Here is a 17,485-nt window from a genome sequence, read left to right as displayed (position 1 = left end):
ACACGGCCTTTCTGGCCCAGACTGATCAATTCACACACAGTGATCGAATGTCACTGTAGACACCGGCTTGTTTATCATTGTCATTCAAGTCAGTGGTCATACAGGGAATTTCCTGTTTAGAGGGACGATCAGTCAGTGGGCTTCATACTGTTACTGAAGCACCAGGAGAGCTGCTAATTATCAGGTCCTTCAATATCTCTTATAGTGCAAAAAACACTGCAGTAAGAGCCCTGCATTTTTATTCTATTTACATATTATCTGTATGACAGTTGCCTGACATGTCACAGCAGATCTTAGTAAATCCATCAGGTTAAGTCTAACCCTAACCCTGTGGTTGCAGTAGTGTGTCTCCGGAGCACACAGCATGTCGTAGACGGCAGCATGTACTCTCAACACCGACTACAGCAGCAGATAGTCTTTGATCAGAGATGGTACCAATCTATTAAGGCTTCGACCTTCCTATTAATAAAGGCCTCTACCCCGGCCGAGTGCACAAGCCTCTGTGATGTAGTCACAAGGAGGACTGCTCGCTCTGCTAAGCCGCAGTGGCTCCTCTCTGTTCAAATGACAATGATGGTGGATTTGTTGTAGCCAGAAAAATGAAAGCCTGCGTTTTAGGCAGAATACTGGCATGTTGTATATCAAAGCTTTTAAAAGAAGAATCTATAATATATCTCCTATACAAGACTTCTATATATCTCCTTTACAAGACTTCTATAGCTATACAGTTCTTTTTAAGTAAGGGTTAAATGGATGTTTTCATAAACGTCATAATCCAGGGACATCTGTTCATGCAGCCCAGCGGTGGCCGGGGAGCCTCAGAAGTCCCTGCAGAAACAATGGCAGCAGAGCACACACACAGCCCTCTGACACTCATGCAACAGAGAAGCATCTCTCTCCCGGCCTTACCTGTTTACGAGTCCTCGTCTTCCCGGTCCGAAGCTTGATGTATCTCGCTATCAGCTCATTTCGACCTGTGTGAACAAGAAAAACAGAGCAGAATGTGTTCAATGAAAGAAAAGAAGGACAAAGTATCTCCGACAGCAACAACAACAACAAAATTTAGCGATAAGCTCAGGATTTCTTGGAGGAAGAGAACATTTAGAAAACACACCACATCACAGGATCAGGATTTAAAAGGTGTGTGTGTGCACCAATTACTCGGATGTGTGAAAATGTCTGAGTATTTAGTTCAGGTCTAAGTGCAATGTGTTGGGTTTTTAACAATTGTGTTCTTCTTAGTGAAGTGGATTGGAGATCTTTATATCTTGAATGGTTAATCATTTTTCTCATAATAACAGTTTATTACTGCTTTTAAGCTTCAGAAAAAGATTGTGCAGTGCACTACAGTGAAATGAGAATACAGTCAGACATAGTTTGGTAATTTTCTTAAACCCACATCAGTAAATCAATAAATACCTTTGAAGTTCTGAGCAAACAAATTGTGAACAACAAATATTCAAAAAGCCACCTGGCTGGTGTGTAGCTTTATTGACAACATCTCTAGCATGCAGTCATGGATTCATACACAAAGCCCTAAACTATAAGCTCTGCCACCTTGCCACAACAGAAGGTATGTACATCTCCTAAACAAAACCAAATCCAATTTCCCTGTGAAAACACCATGTGACATTAGCATGAAAAAAAAAAAAAACTGGCAGCAGCATCAGCAGCACAGCCTTTCAAATTAATCTTATTCAATCTCATTCTCTTCAAAGCCTGATGCTTTGAAAGGAAACAGACCTAGCTGTTCATACTATTACAGAAAATAATGGCAACTGAATATATTGAGTTTAAAACAGTGCAGCTCTGACTAAATTATAATTAAAGCATAGCTTTGTAGAGGTCTCCAATTAACAACGGCTCTAAACATTCTTCTGCCCTCAGCTCTGCCCTTATTGCTGTAGCAATGCACATGACCCCTGCTTAGCCCTTTCATATGGTAATAACATGCCGCCAACCAAAACTATTACACAAATTATAGGTAAGGAGGCACTCTAATTATGTGTCCAGCTGTAGCCAACCAATGCCATGGATCTGCTCTTCTCCTCAATGAAATGCACCAAACCCCTCGATATAATGAAATATTTTTTCTACATTCACTTCATTATCAATTAAAGGTCTTACTTTTATTAGGACACAATGGGACCGCGACGTATCGCACATGTGCTAATAAGCCGTATCTCCGGTAATCAGAGGGAAAGGCATTTTCTGTCAATGGTCAGAATGTGATAGAGCACAAAAGTAAAGCTCAGCGGCATAAAGGGGAAGAACATAGTCACTTTGGATTCATCCAGAGACAAGAGAGCGGAGCTAGATGTAGATGCCTCTCTATCTGTTGTTGGTATAATGCAAACAAGTAGCCACCACCAAGCCTCATCTGTTGAGGCACCAACGCTCTTATGTGAATGTATTGCTCAAGTGTGCTGCTGCAATTGCGATCCTCATTTAATTAAATTGTACGTTGTCGTTGACATTTAGTAATTTCTTGTGCTTGAATTAAAAATTTGACATCATATTTGCCAGTGTAAATAAATTATTCGGTCTGTAACGTGTCAGCAATTATTAAACGGTGAAAACATTCCAGCGTTTGATGACTTCAAATGTCTTGGTTTGTTCAGCAAACCCTCTGAATCTCAAAAATTCAATTTACTGCCACAGAAGACAAAAAAAAATGAATCTAGAGAATTTGTGCCGCTTTTGCCCTTAACGAAAGAAAGATTTATTCTTCAGTGTTATTGCAATTTCATGTGTTGTTTGTGCCGAGTTTAATCACAGAAAGCGTGAGTTGTTACAGTGAAAGGTCACGTTTTGTTTTCATCCAAGCCCTGTGAGTTTCAAATGAAAACACAAGTGTGTACACTTGTCAGCAACATGAGAAGCTTTGATACCTGTAGCACCTGGCCGCCTGCCCCACCTACACATTTTGTTGTTCCACTGAGCGCAGCGCAGAGGGGAAGGGTGGGGTTTGACGTCAAGTTGGAGTTTGTTGAAGGTTGCCCCCGGAGCGCTTTTCACACCGAACATTTAGGCGAGGCCAGACTGACTGAACCCAGTCATCCGACCTCACAGGACAAATAAACAACATCTGGGGATTTACAATTCCAACCAGCCTATCCAGTGTGCCGGCAGTGTAAACTTTACCAGATGAAGCAGGGGCCTGCACTATTTTCAATAATTCACACACTGTGGAAACATAACATGACAATACAGGCATTCATGCAAACTCCTGATTCGTAGATCAAAGCACACAAATGGCCAGCTGAAAGCTTGCTTACTGTTGAATAATTCATTCTTTTCACCAGGCTGGAAAAAAAAAAAAAAAGCTCAGTGGGTCCTGGCTGGTCTGCATTCTTTTTTTTTCTTGCCTGTGTTTGCACTGCAAAACAATTGCTGAAAAAATTGTGACTGCAAACATTCAGGACTAGAAATGCTTTAGACATAACTCTGCTTTTCCACACCTGAGATTCATAAGGTGCTACATTTTTCCCCCACAAACTAATATGAAAATTATCTTCCATAAATAAAACGTAGCAGATGTTTTTTTCCCCCCTCTCTGTGGTAAATAAAAAGTAGAGCATGCAGATTTTCAGCACTAACTTTGATTTCTCCTCAGTGTAAGATGTTAATTCAAATCTGCTTTCCACAACTACAGTAGTAAATCAAACTAAAACCAGAACAGGAATGATTTTAACCATTTCATTCTCAGCGTCTTTGCATTAATGTTTGCTTCATCCTTTCACAATGCTTCTTGTGTTAATTATATGTATAGTGGGCAGACATGCATTAAGGGAGGCTGCCACTAAGGATTCCTCCTTAATTCTACAGCACCATTAGCACATGTGAAAAGTTCTTCATGGTAATAGTCGATAAAGTCCTGTGGTGGTGGTGGAAGGAAGGAAGGAAGGCCAGGAGACAGCTAAGAAAATTAACTCTTTATGGGGTGTTCCTGTCACTCAAAGCAGCAGGAAAAGGGATTAAATGTTTATAGTGTGACCCCTGAGCAGATTTGGTGCTGTTCAGCAGCTGGAGGAGCCCTCCTCCACCTGGCCGGAGTGAACTCTCCTCTGAATCTCAATGAGTCTGGAGGATCTGCGACATGTGAATGGCACTCCAGCAGCAAGGCCACAAAGAGACGGTGGCTCAGCTTTCTCTAGACAGTCCCCAAGCAGCTGATTCCTCATTCAGTCAGAAATCCAATTTGGCCCTCAGCATCCTTTCTCCAAGGAACCTGGGACAGGCTCCCACTGTTGTGAATAACAATGGGGTGTATTGTCACAGTCCACTGTGGACCAACCTCTGAGATACCACACCCAAAAATAAGTTCCCATAACCTCCCATAGGATCTCCACTCTCTAAATCAACACTTAATGACCTCAACAAACATAATAAGACATAGCATGCCATGGACTGTTTTTCTTTTTCTTTTTTTGCATGTGTCTTGTATTTAATTCTCCCTTTTCAACTTGGAAAGCTGTACAAAGTAAACACATGGCAGTGACTGGGAGGATTGGTGGATGTGGTGAGAGGGGCCCTGCTGCATGATTAGGGTGGCTTTCCTGATTACTGACCGGGTGTACAGCTCAGATAGGGGAGGTTTGGGGTGAACCAATTATTTTGCTGGCCTGGTTAGTTAGTTATGTGGGTTTACTGTATTTTTGTGTTGGGTAGTGATCATGACATTAGTGAAAAAATGTCAACTACAATTTCTTGGAGCCCAAAAGATTTAAAACGGAAATTGCTCGTTATGTCCGAAAAACACTCGAAATCCAGAGATGCAGCCTAAAAAAACCCAAATACTCATTACAACGCTATAAGACAATAGAAGAAGCTGCAAGTTCTCAATTCATCAAATATTTGGTACATCTGCTTTAAATCAATTTGCAAAGTAGTTGCTGACTTATTGCCTGTCTGTGTTTTAGACAATTCAGTGTACGTACTGTAGACACCCAAAACTTAAAAATGAGGTTCTCACACTTGACTTGTTTTCTGCTTCAGCACAAACTCGAACAAAACGAGAGAGAAAGAAAAAAAATCGAGTGCAATCATCCCCTGCAGATGAAGGTGTGATCCAGTGTGGTTACTTGTAAAATAAGCTACATTTATGCCCTCAAATGCTGCAACAAGTGCATTAGTCAGCTCAAGTGTAAGAGCTATTAGAGCCACTACAGGCCTTCTTGCTACAACCGTATTATTTTTTTTAACAGCGATTCCCTCCATCAACCTGAGCCTTACAGTAAAACATAAAGAGAAAGAGCTTTTCCAATAAGTGATAGGTGAACTGAATCATGTAATTTAGTCTAAGCACAATATATATTGTAGGTTTATAGTGCATTCTGGTTTCTTAAGGCTCCTCCCAGTGAATAAACTGGTATATCCCGACATTCCTACGATGGATTACACCCTGCATGATTGTTGAACATCAGTGTAAATAGTGAATGTTGACAGAAGCCTTTGTTCTCCAGTTCTGAGGGACTGACATCCAAACCTGACCTTTACGGTTCATGATTTAGATAGCTGAGAAACGCTCGGTTATCAAACTGTACTGTAGCCGCATTGAAGATGTTTACATGCGTTGAATATCAGCAGATTATTATTCGCAGTCTGGTTAAACATGAAAACACAGGATTGTTTGCTAAAGTTATAAGAAAGTTGGTTATTTGTGTTTTTGTATTGAAGCTGGTTGAAAGTGGCAGATTGAAACAGGTATCAGTTGGATAAATGGGATGCTACATGATATCTGTGTATCAATCCAGATTTAGCATGTTAAACAGTAAAAAATGTTTATATAATGAAACTTTAACTTTTATAGTTATTTATTTGGTCCTTTTCCACTTTGCAAAAGGATTTTTGGAAATCTTGACAAAATAGATTGTGATTAATATTAATGTGTATTAACATCTCTTAAAAACTTCATCAAGCTATCTGATACAGAATAGAAAAAAAGACATCTATGTAAACACATTTTAAATCAATACTACATATTAAAAAAATTGATTGTTTTTGCATCTTTCTAAATTCCCTTGATGAATGAGGTAATACTGAGTGAAGCAGTGCTGAATCTCCACTGGCATGCAGGCACAAAGGCCTGTCATTGAATCCACTCCCAAAAGCCTTTGTGCACCTGTGTAACATAAACAGAGGATAATTTAAGTAATGGCATATTAAACAATTTAACTGCCTTGGGTGCCTCCTTTCGAGCAGCAAGAACAATACTTTACTGCTCCGCTCGGGATTTTTTCTCCTTTTCCTCTTTTTAAAAGCATCCATTTCCTGTAACAGCACTTTTTTTTTCTAACACAGGCAGAACCACAGTCACATCTGGCCCAGCACTCTGCCATGAGACAGCGCCGGGCCTGGCCAAGAATCAGTCGGCAGATTGCCTACATGTGTGTGGCTTCGACCGCCCAGTTCTCTCTCTGTCTCTGTCTCTCTGTCTCTGTGCAGGGCCTGACAGAACTGAGAGCACACATGTCACACTGGCCAACACACACAGGACACATCTATCATTAACCCCTCATTCAGTTATTTATGTTTAAATGGATAAACTGCTTTGACACAACATGCCGGAAATGATCTTTTCATTAAAGTCCGACTCTGAGCAACAATGTCGTCAAACTTTGGATGCTTGATTTTCCTGATCTTGGCGTGACTGAAAACTGAATATTATTGAGCTTTAGATGGTTGTTGGGACTAAACAATACAACAATGATGTCACCTTGGAAACTGTGCCGGGTATATTTTCATTGTTTTCTGAAATCTTGGCGACATCTTTGCCAGAGAAGATGAATGGCAGAGGAAACCATTATGAAGTCATTAGGTTCAATTCAACCATACATCATTAATTCCTCAACAAAACTCATTTCAATAAAACAAAACTCATTTCAATAAAATTAAACTAATACTTTATAGCCTACATCTATACAAATGATTGGGTCAAATGACATTTAAGCTTTGTATTCAATAGGAAAATATTTGTAGACCTTTGGTCCGACAAAAGAAGCAGTTTGAAAATGGTTGAAAATGTAACCTTGAGCTTTTGAAACTTGTGATAGGTGTTTGTTGCTATAATTTAGAGAATTATTAATTAATCAGTTTGCCATTTCGAGAAAAAAAAAATCAACAAATCGACGAAAATAATTTCTTCAGTTTCTTCAACTTTGAAGTTATGCAGACCACAGCCCATTATGGGGTTGTTCCTGTGTGTGTGTGTGTGTGTGTGTGTGTGTGTGTGTAGCAGGCCAACACAATGGCCCCAGCTTTCCTGTCATCCGTGATAGATGACTCAGGGGTCTCAGGCAGACATTAGCATCACAATAGACTAAACCAACAATATGAAGGCATTCGTCCCAGGTTTTGGGAATAGCAGGCAGGGGCAGGAAGCCTTTTACTTACAACATCAATGGGAAAACACCCGCTTGCCAAGTGGAGGAGAAGCTGTGACTTGCGACTTGAAAGAAAATTGACAGTGGCCTTTTTTTTTTTTTTTTTTGGAAGGAAAAACGCCATGCTATCAGTTTAGCGTTGCATTAACTCTGGCTGACAGGTCAAAGAGTATGGCTGAGGTTCCTGTGTGATGAATAATTTTCATGAGCCCAAATAACACGCAGCTGCTGCCTCACTGAGAAAACAACAAGTCAGTTATGTAAGCTTAAACAATTAGAACTAAATTAAAAAAAACCCGCTGTGCAGCCGGGCCAGATCCTGCAGGTGTTTCCCGAGGAAGGTGCCGCACCAACATTTACAAAGTCCTTTCTTCACTCAGGCAGAGAAAAAGAAAAAAAAAAAAGATCCCTTGTGAAAGCCAAGTAAGACAATATCTGCTGATCGTAACATCTGACTCCAGTCCACCAGCTGATTGACACAAGTGCCTTAACTTCCTGTATTGTTGGACACTTAGCCTACACTGGAAGCGTGGGTCCATAAGAAAGACTTCAAGGCCAGACGCTGCATGCGTGACGCCACAGTGATCACAAACACTAAAGCTATTCTCTGAGACACAATAGAAATCCCTCCTGCTCCCCCTCCTCCTCCTCCTACACACACACACACACACACACACGTGCACACAAAACACACACACATACACACACACAACCCAATGCCTGCAGGCTAAATCAGTAAAGTTCAAGCCCATGTGTCCTCTCATTAAACTGGTTCTGCATTAATGCATCACGTGTTTGCTTCAGTCCCTAATTACACAAATATAATAATCTACAAGTGTGTCGAACTTACAAACTCTTCTATACTTTTCCTTTAAACTCCATGTAATATCTGACTTACATCCAGTACAACAGTCTCTTCAGTGTCTCATAAAATCCTCTCAGGCTCTTTCAGTTCTGGCCACACATGAACAAGGGTGTTCCTCCCACATCCTCAGGAAACTGCTCTGTTCACTACTCATTCAGACGACAGGCAGAGGCACCGAGTGGGTTTTCTGCTTTGTGTGAATATATTCTGCAACTTTGATGATACGTGATTTCAAAACCTGTCTCTCTTTAATGACCATGGCAGCACTGCTTAGGTTTATTATTATTATTATTCTTTGTCATATGAGAGATTATTCACACAGAAGGCCAATGTCTTTGGGTCTCAGCAGAAGTGCATCTTTCTGGTGAGTAGAGAGCTCTCTTTTAATTGCAACCTTTTATATCTCAAATCAACATCACAAACAGTTTTGGTAAAACACAAATCTTGACAGCCTTAATATCTGCAAATCCACTGTGTTTAATGGAGCTAGCCTCCGTCCAAATTTAGCAAGTTTCCACAAAATCAGCTTAAAAGAGCACATGTTGTGTATTCATTTGAAGGTTAGAGTCTCTTCATCACCCTTCATCTGACTGGCACTTGTTTGTCACCCCTTTCTTGTATGTGATGATTAATAAATATCTCAATAAATTCAACAAGTCTGTTTCAATTGCATTTTACAACAACAAAATGTTATCATCTTTCCATTGTACATTTTTCAGCTCCCACTCCATATGCTACTGGGTATAACGATTTAAAATTGTATACTTTTTTTACAAAGATGCACAGTATAGATCTCAAATATATCTGTATTGATATCAAATATATAATGGAGTCAACTGAACAAAGCTCTGCTCTGAGACATTACAGCTTTTTAGACTTTAATTGATGATTTTAAGAATCACTCGGGGTTTAAAAATCCAGCCCTGGTAAAATTAAGTTCTCTATATAATGTAGTGTGCGACTGTAATTAACAGCTCTTTAAAAATCCATTTTTTCTCTGGACACCAAAAGAAATCAATACTTAACTTCAAATGACCTTATTGAGCTGGATAAAAGGCTTTATCGCAGGGGCTGGGTCAGGAGCGGTTGAGCTAATGTGTTAGTTGAACAGTGGGGGATTAAAGGTGAGGTGTTCTCTCAAAATCTTACAAGACATCACAAAGCAGCAGGTCACTAACCTGAGCCTTCCTGGAGACACTGAGAGGATTACAGCAGCCAACCTCTGCTGAACTGTGCTTGTATTCAGTCGGGGCTGAGGAGGCAAAGACAGCCTCTTTATCACTCAGCAGGTCCAGCCCATTCTATTTCCTTTTCTCCCCACACTGCCTCTCTCAAACAAGGCCAGACCTGAAACCTGTTAGTCCCAACTCAGTGCAGTATACTCACAGGGGACCAATTTGCACAGCCAGCCCTTGTCTGAATCACTCTATCAATTAGGAGCCACTGTGTTTATCATCACATACATTATTGTAGAGGCTGGCCTGGTCATTGTGTTGAGGTGTGCCTCTCAGGAGAGGGAAACAGATGAAATAAATGACCAGGGAGCGAAGCCACAGTTGGACAGACTGCTGGACTAATCTGAAAGGACGGCTGTAATTATGAGTCTCCCGAGGAACTGGCTGTGTGGCAAGTCCAATGTGTGAACATGGCGCTAACAGTCAGGAAGGTGCACTTACCCCCCTTCTCCACAACAAAGTAAGACACTGAGTCAAATCAATATTTTCAATCTCTCAGGATCAATTCAGCATCTGAGCACAAAGGAAGACATGTTGGCTGTGCCCATTGTGTATAAATGAAAAGTCAAACTTTGTGGTCATGATGGGCTTCTTCTGTCTCACGTTCTTTTTGTAATCACGGGTGCAAAGTTGAGGGATTCTTGGCTTAAAGTTGCAACTGAATCCAAGTCTTCGGAAAGAAACAAGGTCCTAAATAGTTAACAGAAAGCCCAGACAGTCAGGGCATGGTAAACATGCACTTACTATCTGATTACAAGGATAATAAATGGTCATATACATAACATATTCAGCTTAAGGTCAGACAATAACACTGTTTTGAGTATGATCATTTTATGACTATGACGACAGTCTTCCTTTGTTTCCAGGGATGCTGCAGTGTTGAGAGACCTTTGTCTATTGCACAAACAGCACAGAAAGAGATGACAGTGTGTTAGCACTGGAGTGAAGTCCCTACGCTCTGGGTGAGAGAATAACACTGGCATTCAGATTCCATTCATATGTTGATTACACAAAATCGTCCCATCAGTATGAGATGATCTAATAAAAGTGTTTCATCAATGGGGTATGATGTAATCAGCGTGAAACTGATGACTTTTCTTGAGGAGAGCATGAAAAATGACACTGCATCTTTAAGAAGCCCAGAGTCTCACTGTGTTTTAGTCAAACAAAAGCAGCCAATTGAGAACATGCAACATGAAACCAGAAGCCAGGCGCAGAGGGCCTCGCACAGTCCTCAGAGCACGGACACACCCCGTGTGCTCCCGATTCAGGCAGGCAGAGAACCACGGCCTGCGATCCAGCCATTCAGTGAAAACACTTCCACATACAAGTCTGAAAAATACACACAAACACACACTCACAGAGCGGCTCCGTCTAGCCTCTGGAAATACAAGCACCCAGTTTCTAAAAATTGAAACGTTAACAGTGTTCAGCAATGATTTGATTGTGAAAGCATTATCCACTATTGTCATGTGGTGCTACTGGATTAACTTAAAAAAAAATAAAATGTTCCAGTGAATATTTTTATACAACGTGCGAGACAAAACACAGAATCAGCAGCGCCTCCGAAAGTCAACTACTGTAGTCACAAATCCTCCTTTTTTTTTTAGAAACATCTCTCCACAGCCTGGTCAGCATCAGTCCTGTCCATCACCACGGCAGCCCTGTGAGGCATGAACCCTCGGCAACATGAGGCCATGGGCAGGAGACTGGAATCTCGCACGAGCCACAACATGTTATGCTTGGTCACCACAACATGGACATGAGTTAGAGCTAAAAAAACCTGCCCCCCACCCCCCAAACCCTACCCCTACCCCTACCCCCCTATCCCTGAACAGACTGCCATGAAATAATATGCACTTCAAAATCAATTCTGCTGCTCAGCAACAGGGGAGCTCTAAACGTAGACCCATTTTGGGGCTGAGTCTCATTAATTGCTCGTTCTCAGAGCCACAAAATCACACATGGACAATAAGCTAAAGAGCTGTAGGAACTGAGCGATGCAAAAGAGTGAGTGAAATCAGCCTCATCTCAATTCTTTTATTATTATTATCATCATCATCATCTGTATGTTTTCGTTGGCTCCTTTCGGTCTGACTGGTGTCTACTGGGTGTATTAGACCCAGGAGTGCATCGCATTGCGGTGAAAAACAACAGGTGCAGAAGGACCATGAGGAACATCGGGGTTTGTTTAAACAGACATGAGAGGATCACGTCAACACATACACATGTGCTATGTAATAGTTTAAATATAGCATATTGATACATAATCCATGTTTCATAACGCTGGTGGACAAAGTGGTTTCCTCTTCACACCTTGTATGTATGATGTTCTCATCACAGGAGGCTGCATGAACAGTCCAACATCTTCACGAGATAAGTATAAAAAAAACAAAAAATAACAGGTCAACTTGTGCATGTTGAGTTAAAGGCATCTCCATAGCGACCCGTGATGAATAAATAACCAGTTTTGGGCACAAACCGACCTTAAAATCTTGAATTTCAGCTCAAAATGGCTTCTTCCTTCCCGTCATCGTAACCTGCATCAATGCTATTTACACTTTCAACTGTTACGCCTTTTGAGAAAGACATAAAATAATTGGACTTTTTTCACTACCATGTGTGTGAAAACACGGTAGCCTTACACTGACAATGACGAGGGAACAAATGAGGGATTATTCTGGAGGTGTGTGATGCCTCTCCTGCAATGAAGTTCCTCACACTCCATTCTGAGTGAATGCAGGTGACTCGGGGAGCCTGAGCTGATCCCAGAATTCCTCATTATCTGCCCAGCAGGGAGGATCAGATCCGCTCGCTCTGTCTCAGAGCATGCTCGGCCCGGTGAGACGAGACCCAGAGGAGCACAGTGCTGGGCCATCGGGGGCAAGCCAGGTCTGCTCATTATATCTAACTCATCCTTGGCATCTCTGCAAACCAAGTGCCACTTAGTTCCCACAGGAGGGGTCTGGGCTGGATCACTGACGAGATGGCAGAGCAAACAGCACAATGGTAACAGGAAAAGCTTTACATCAAAAGTCACGTGCAGACGGAGGCATAACGTCCAGCAGCGCGTCTGCAACGGGAATATTGCAACATACAGTATGTACAGGCTTTCAATCATTTACTGACTGTATCATTTGAAAGATCTGATTAATGGTAATGATTACTGCTATTGCTTATCAGAACCAGACTGATTAAATGACACTGGCACAAAGAGCACCCGAAAATGTCTTGAGAGATGGATATGACTCCGCCATTTAGGTTTCAATAGACTGAGAACCATAGCCATCAAATACAAGTGGCCGCTGCAAAAACAGGAAAAACACCATGTGGGTGTGGTGCAAGCAGCCTTCAGGTAGAGTAGGTATTTACATTTTTCTGTCACTAGATGGAATAAGAACCAGTTCTTCTATATTTAAACGGTAACTGAGAAAAATTCACCAATGTCATTTAGCTTGCGGGGCAAGTGCAAATACATAACTCAATGAATAAACATACAATTTGAGTGAAGCGTGTTGTTTCATTTATCAACTCTATTTCTGGGATAAATGAATGCAGCCCCGCACAGCAGGTGAATTATGCAAGTGCAGAATCTTAGGCCTTTGGCTAGGGGCCAGTGCCCTCTATTTCCCTTTACTTTTTAAAATATTCTCCTAAGTAAACTCTGGGGCCGTGGCAAACGCTGGCTGGGTGATACAGTCTAGATGCAGATGTAGTGTTTCCATTGCAGTTACAATTAGCCTCAGAGAAACGGGCACAGCGCCAGCCAGCACTGGTCTCAGCACATCCGAAACACTTCAGGTAAACACCACAATAAGCTAAGAAGCAGAAATTAGAAATTGTTTTGAACCGCAACACAGTTGCTATAGAGACTGTTGCTAATTAACTGCACTCTACCCCAGGATAACAAAGGGCTTAAGGGCACTCAGGGCGGCTCCTCTTGTGATGAGCTCTGTGTATGGAACACTATGCCATCCCCAGGGTCTCTCAACTACAAAATACCTGTCTCCTTGTAGCCAACTTTCATCTCAGATGCCATAAGAGGTTTTGTGTGGTGTCTCTCTGTGTCTGTTATAAACCCTATGGACCCGGATCACAGTGCCATATCAGCCTCACCATGATAAGCTGAACCCTTCCCCTCTCAAAAGACAAATCACTAGATGTTTTAGACAAATCAATCCCTTGCAGCAGCATGGAGGACCACTTCATTGGTTACTTATCTTTTGATGGCATTTCAAAGGCCTGCACTGCTTGCACAAATGACAATCCGAGGGATCATACAAAGAATATACAGTGTACACATACTGGCTAAGAGAGCATCTTTATCTTTATAGAGCGCATGCAGCCAGGGTTTGCATTTCTTTGAATATTTGCGCTGTCTTAATAGTAAATCTGTCCAGCTAATAAATTCCTTAAATAATATCATTTATTTTGCATCTTAATACTGCATACTGACTGAGTGTTACAATATTTCACGTATTTCACAAAGAGGAGCGAGGAAGCGGACGGCAGAGTCGAAAGGAAACAATGGAAAGTATTTTGTAAGATTTGCTCACAAAAAACAGTAAATATGTCAGAGGAATAAGAGAAGAGAGAAAAAAAAAAGAAACGAACCAAGTCACATTCCAAGCATTCCTCAAAACATTCCCAACACTGAGTTCATTGTAATTTTCAACACTGAGGTAATCAAACTGGCTGCTCCCTACAGCTATGACCTTATTGTCCATCACACATGGGATTCATTCACAGCCATAAAACATTTCAAATCCAGTGCGAATGTTCACAAAGACACTGTCCTGTAGCTTCTAAAAAAGTCCCCTACTACTATTTACATGTCAGTGTCTATACTGTATTTAATTTGTGACGTGTACAGTCACACTGCACAAACAAAAGTCCACTGTATTGTCCGTGGTGTAGTTTTATGTTTGGTTAACACCCTGTTCAAATAATGAACAGCTCAATCTATTGAAAACATGGCTGCCTTTTTTCTCTCTCTCTCTGTTTTTTTTTTTTTTTTTTTGGTAAGAAAGACCCATGGCACCTCCTCGCTTTGGGGGACTGTCACGGTTCATGGCATGATGGAACTGGCACTGGGTTGTAGCAACAGTTGGAGAGCTGAACAACAAGCACTGTCCCCAGAAAATATACGAGGCTGTTCACAGTCCATTACATTGTCCCACCAACCAAACTCCCATACGTTAAGCTGTAAGTCCACCGCGGCATTCAGCTCCTTTTTCTTCCACATTCTTGAAACATGTAACTATACATCAGCTCTCTATGCCGTACAATTTCAGTTCCTACACTTTTATCTACTATTTATCTAACGCCATACTGTTCTGATTCAGTAAGACGAGACGGACAGACAAAGGATTCTGCTACCGGTGAGACAACGTGTAACCAGATACAGAGCACATCTGGCAGGACGAACGTCTATTCAACCCCACAGTTGTCTCCTCAGCAGATTTTAAGACGGATTCAACACCACAAAAACAAACCTTTCGCTGGGTTTGTTATTGAGGTTTTTAATCTCTCTTGAGTAATAATCTTTTATTCCGTCTGTGAATTGTATCCTTTGTCTTTTTCATGAGGTAGATTTCAGTGGCTTAGGGTCGTCTTTCAGCTCAGTTTACGATAATTCTCATCTGTTTATCTAATTAAACATTACGATTTAAACGAGAAGCACCGACCTCACTCAAGGTCTTTACAGTAAAGCTGACTTTCTATTCACTCTGTAATTTTCTCAAAAATAATAAATTAAAAAGGGCATTTGACCTTTTTTAATGCCACAGTCTGCCAAAAAGCTGAAAATTTTCATCATACTGAGCGTGTTCACTGACTAAACAGAGAGGCCTGCACTTAGCACTGCTCATTTATAACTCTAGAAAAACCGAATTGTCATGCTTTAATCCACAGCAGAGGGGCAGCTTCTCTGCCAGCTTCACTCTGTGTGGGGACAGAGGAACTGGAGGAAAAGACAATGGGGAGTGTCCTGTTGTCTGAGCCCATATCTGTGTAGTGGCAGCTGAGGGGTTTCACTGAAACTCCTAGAATTTACATTTTGTTTGGCCGGAGGGGTCACATGACAGCTGCGAGCGAATGCTCCGAGGGGCTTTCTGCTTTCACTTGACACTGACAGGCTGTGAGACGGTCCAACACCACAGAGAGAAAATATTCCCTCTTTCCATGACATCACCCAGCCAGGAATGGGGGGGAAGTGGCGGGAGGAGAGAGGGCACAGCTGGTGGCAGCCGCAGTACCATCTGCTACTGACTAATAGTTCATGCTGCTTTACTTATAAACTTGCACTTCTGTGAACCAGAGTAGTGGCTATATAGGCACAGAGCACATCACAGACTGATCTCAGCATGGGAGTCGTATAATGTTGCATTTCTCAGCACAAGCATGTATTGATTCCCCTTTTTCATTTGGGAAAATTATACTTCATCACTTTGTTTTATGTCATTTTAAATGAGGAGTTGATGCCACTGTCATGTCTGTCTGTTAAATATGAAACTACAAGTCAGCGGTGAATCCATACATACATACATATCCAAAATAATGGTATTAACAAATACTTTATATGAGTGTAACTTTAGGTGCTGGTAGACAGATGTGTTACCTTTGAACAAAGTAAGGTGAATGATTCCTCCTGCTTTCAGACTTTATGCTAAGCTACACTACACAGCTTCTTATACCAGCGTCACATTTAAAGTAACTCCTTTAAACTCCTTCTATTCTCATCTATTAGAAATTATGCAAAAAAACAAAACAAAAAACAAGCAAACACATAATGCCGCCTTGGTTAAAGCTCATACATACACACATGTGGACTTACCGTACATCTTTCCCTCATCAGAAAGGATGATCTTCCTGCGTCCACAAGGAGGATAGATAGCCAGGGCCTCCTGGAAGCTCTGTTCAATGTCAGGGCTCCACACCCCCTCGGCATCATTGTCTACAGGCTTGTCTGCCGAGTCGCTCATCCTCTCCAGATCCTCGGCAGGACTCTCACTGCCGCTCCAGCTGCTGGGATCAATCGTGGCGGTTGGGCTCTCCAAGCTGAAGCCTGGAGCAGACTAGGGAGAGACCTGGAATTCCCAAATAAACAAAACACAACCAAGATGTCATTCTCCACAACAGAGCAGCGGACATCTGCTTTCAAACAACACTGCACACTGTTAGATGACAAGACAATATGGAGCGAAAGCAGCCAATAAACTTGGACATGACCAGGAATATTGTTGACTTGATTTACAATGGATGGGTTTAAACAATTTGAAATATTTTCTCATATGAACTTGTGGCACTTCCTTCTTATTAAGTGGCAGAGGACAAAGGTTAAAACCATGAACACTTGTTCAGAGATCGGATATATGCTATAACACTTTATAATAAGTACACACTGTTAAGCATGAAATACTGAATTCATCATTTATAACACATGAATACTCATTAGTATGTAGTTTATAAACATAGTTAAAAATATTTTACTCATCATTGATAAGCACTGACTGTATTTATAAACTACATACTAACAAGTATTCATGCGTTATAAATGAAGAATTCAGTATTTATTAATGCTTAACTAATGCTCAATGGTGTGTTATTATAAAGTGTTACCTGCTTCCGACGATAATAGGCTATATGTGGAGAAATATGATTTGGTGAGTCCACAAGGTTTTACAACACTTTTCCAAAAAGTTAGAAAAAAACATTAATAGAAACAGAACGATTAAACCCCATATTTATTGGACGATAGAACAGATAATATATCAAATGCTGAAACTGAGTAATGTCATTGTTTTTTGAAAGTTATGAACTCGACTAGACGTCTGCAAAACATTTGAAAAAAGCATTGTGGCTACTAATCAGCCACAGTCATTGCACCACGATAATAATATACAGACATCAGACACTCAAGCAACTCAGAGAAATTAGAGGATTTTTTGTTCTATAGTGGACTGGACTAGAGATCTGCAGGCTTTACAAGAAAACTGCCA

At 41.1% G+C, this 17,485-nt stretch overlaps 1 protein-coding gene across 5 annotated transcripts in view; it reads right to left on the bottom strand.

The window, feature by feature from the left end:
* The window catches only part of tead1b (TEA domain family member 1b), a 45,517-nt gene that overhangs the window by 14,539 nt on the left and 13,493 nt on the right, over window positions 1–17,485 (bottom strand). For all 5 annotated transcript variants that reach the window (XM_085760819.1, XM_085760792.1, XM_085760809.1 and 2 more), the window contains 2 exons: window positions 16,321–16,573; window positions 910–974 (listed from right to left, as the gene is read on the bottom strand). In XM_085760819.1, coding sequence (XP_085616945.1) covers window positions 910–974; window positions 16,321–16,468 — 213 coding nt within the window. In that variant the 5' untranslated portion in view covers window positions 16,469–16,573. The remainder of the gene's footprint in view (window positions 1–909; window positions 975–16,320; window positions 16,574–17,485) is intronic.

Source organism: Trachurus japonicus, chromosome 3 (genome assembly GCF_045865225.1).
Source record: "Trachurus japonicus isolate A0001 chromosome 3, Traja_1.0".
Classification (NCBI taxonomy): Eukaryota; Metazoa; Chordata; class Actinopteri; order Carangiformes; family Carangidae; genus Trachurus; species Trachurus japonicus.
The sequence above is the reverse complement of the archived record's forward strand: the minus strand, read 5'-3'. Positions and strand labels throughout refer to the sequence as shown.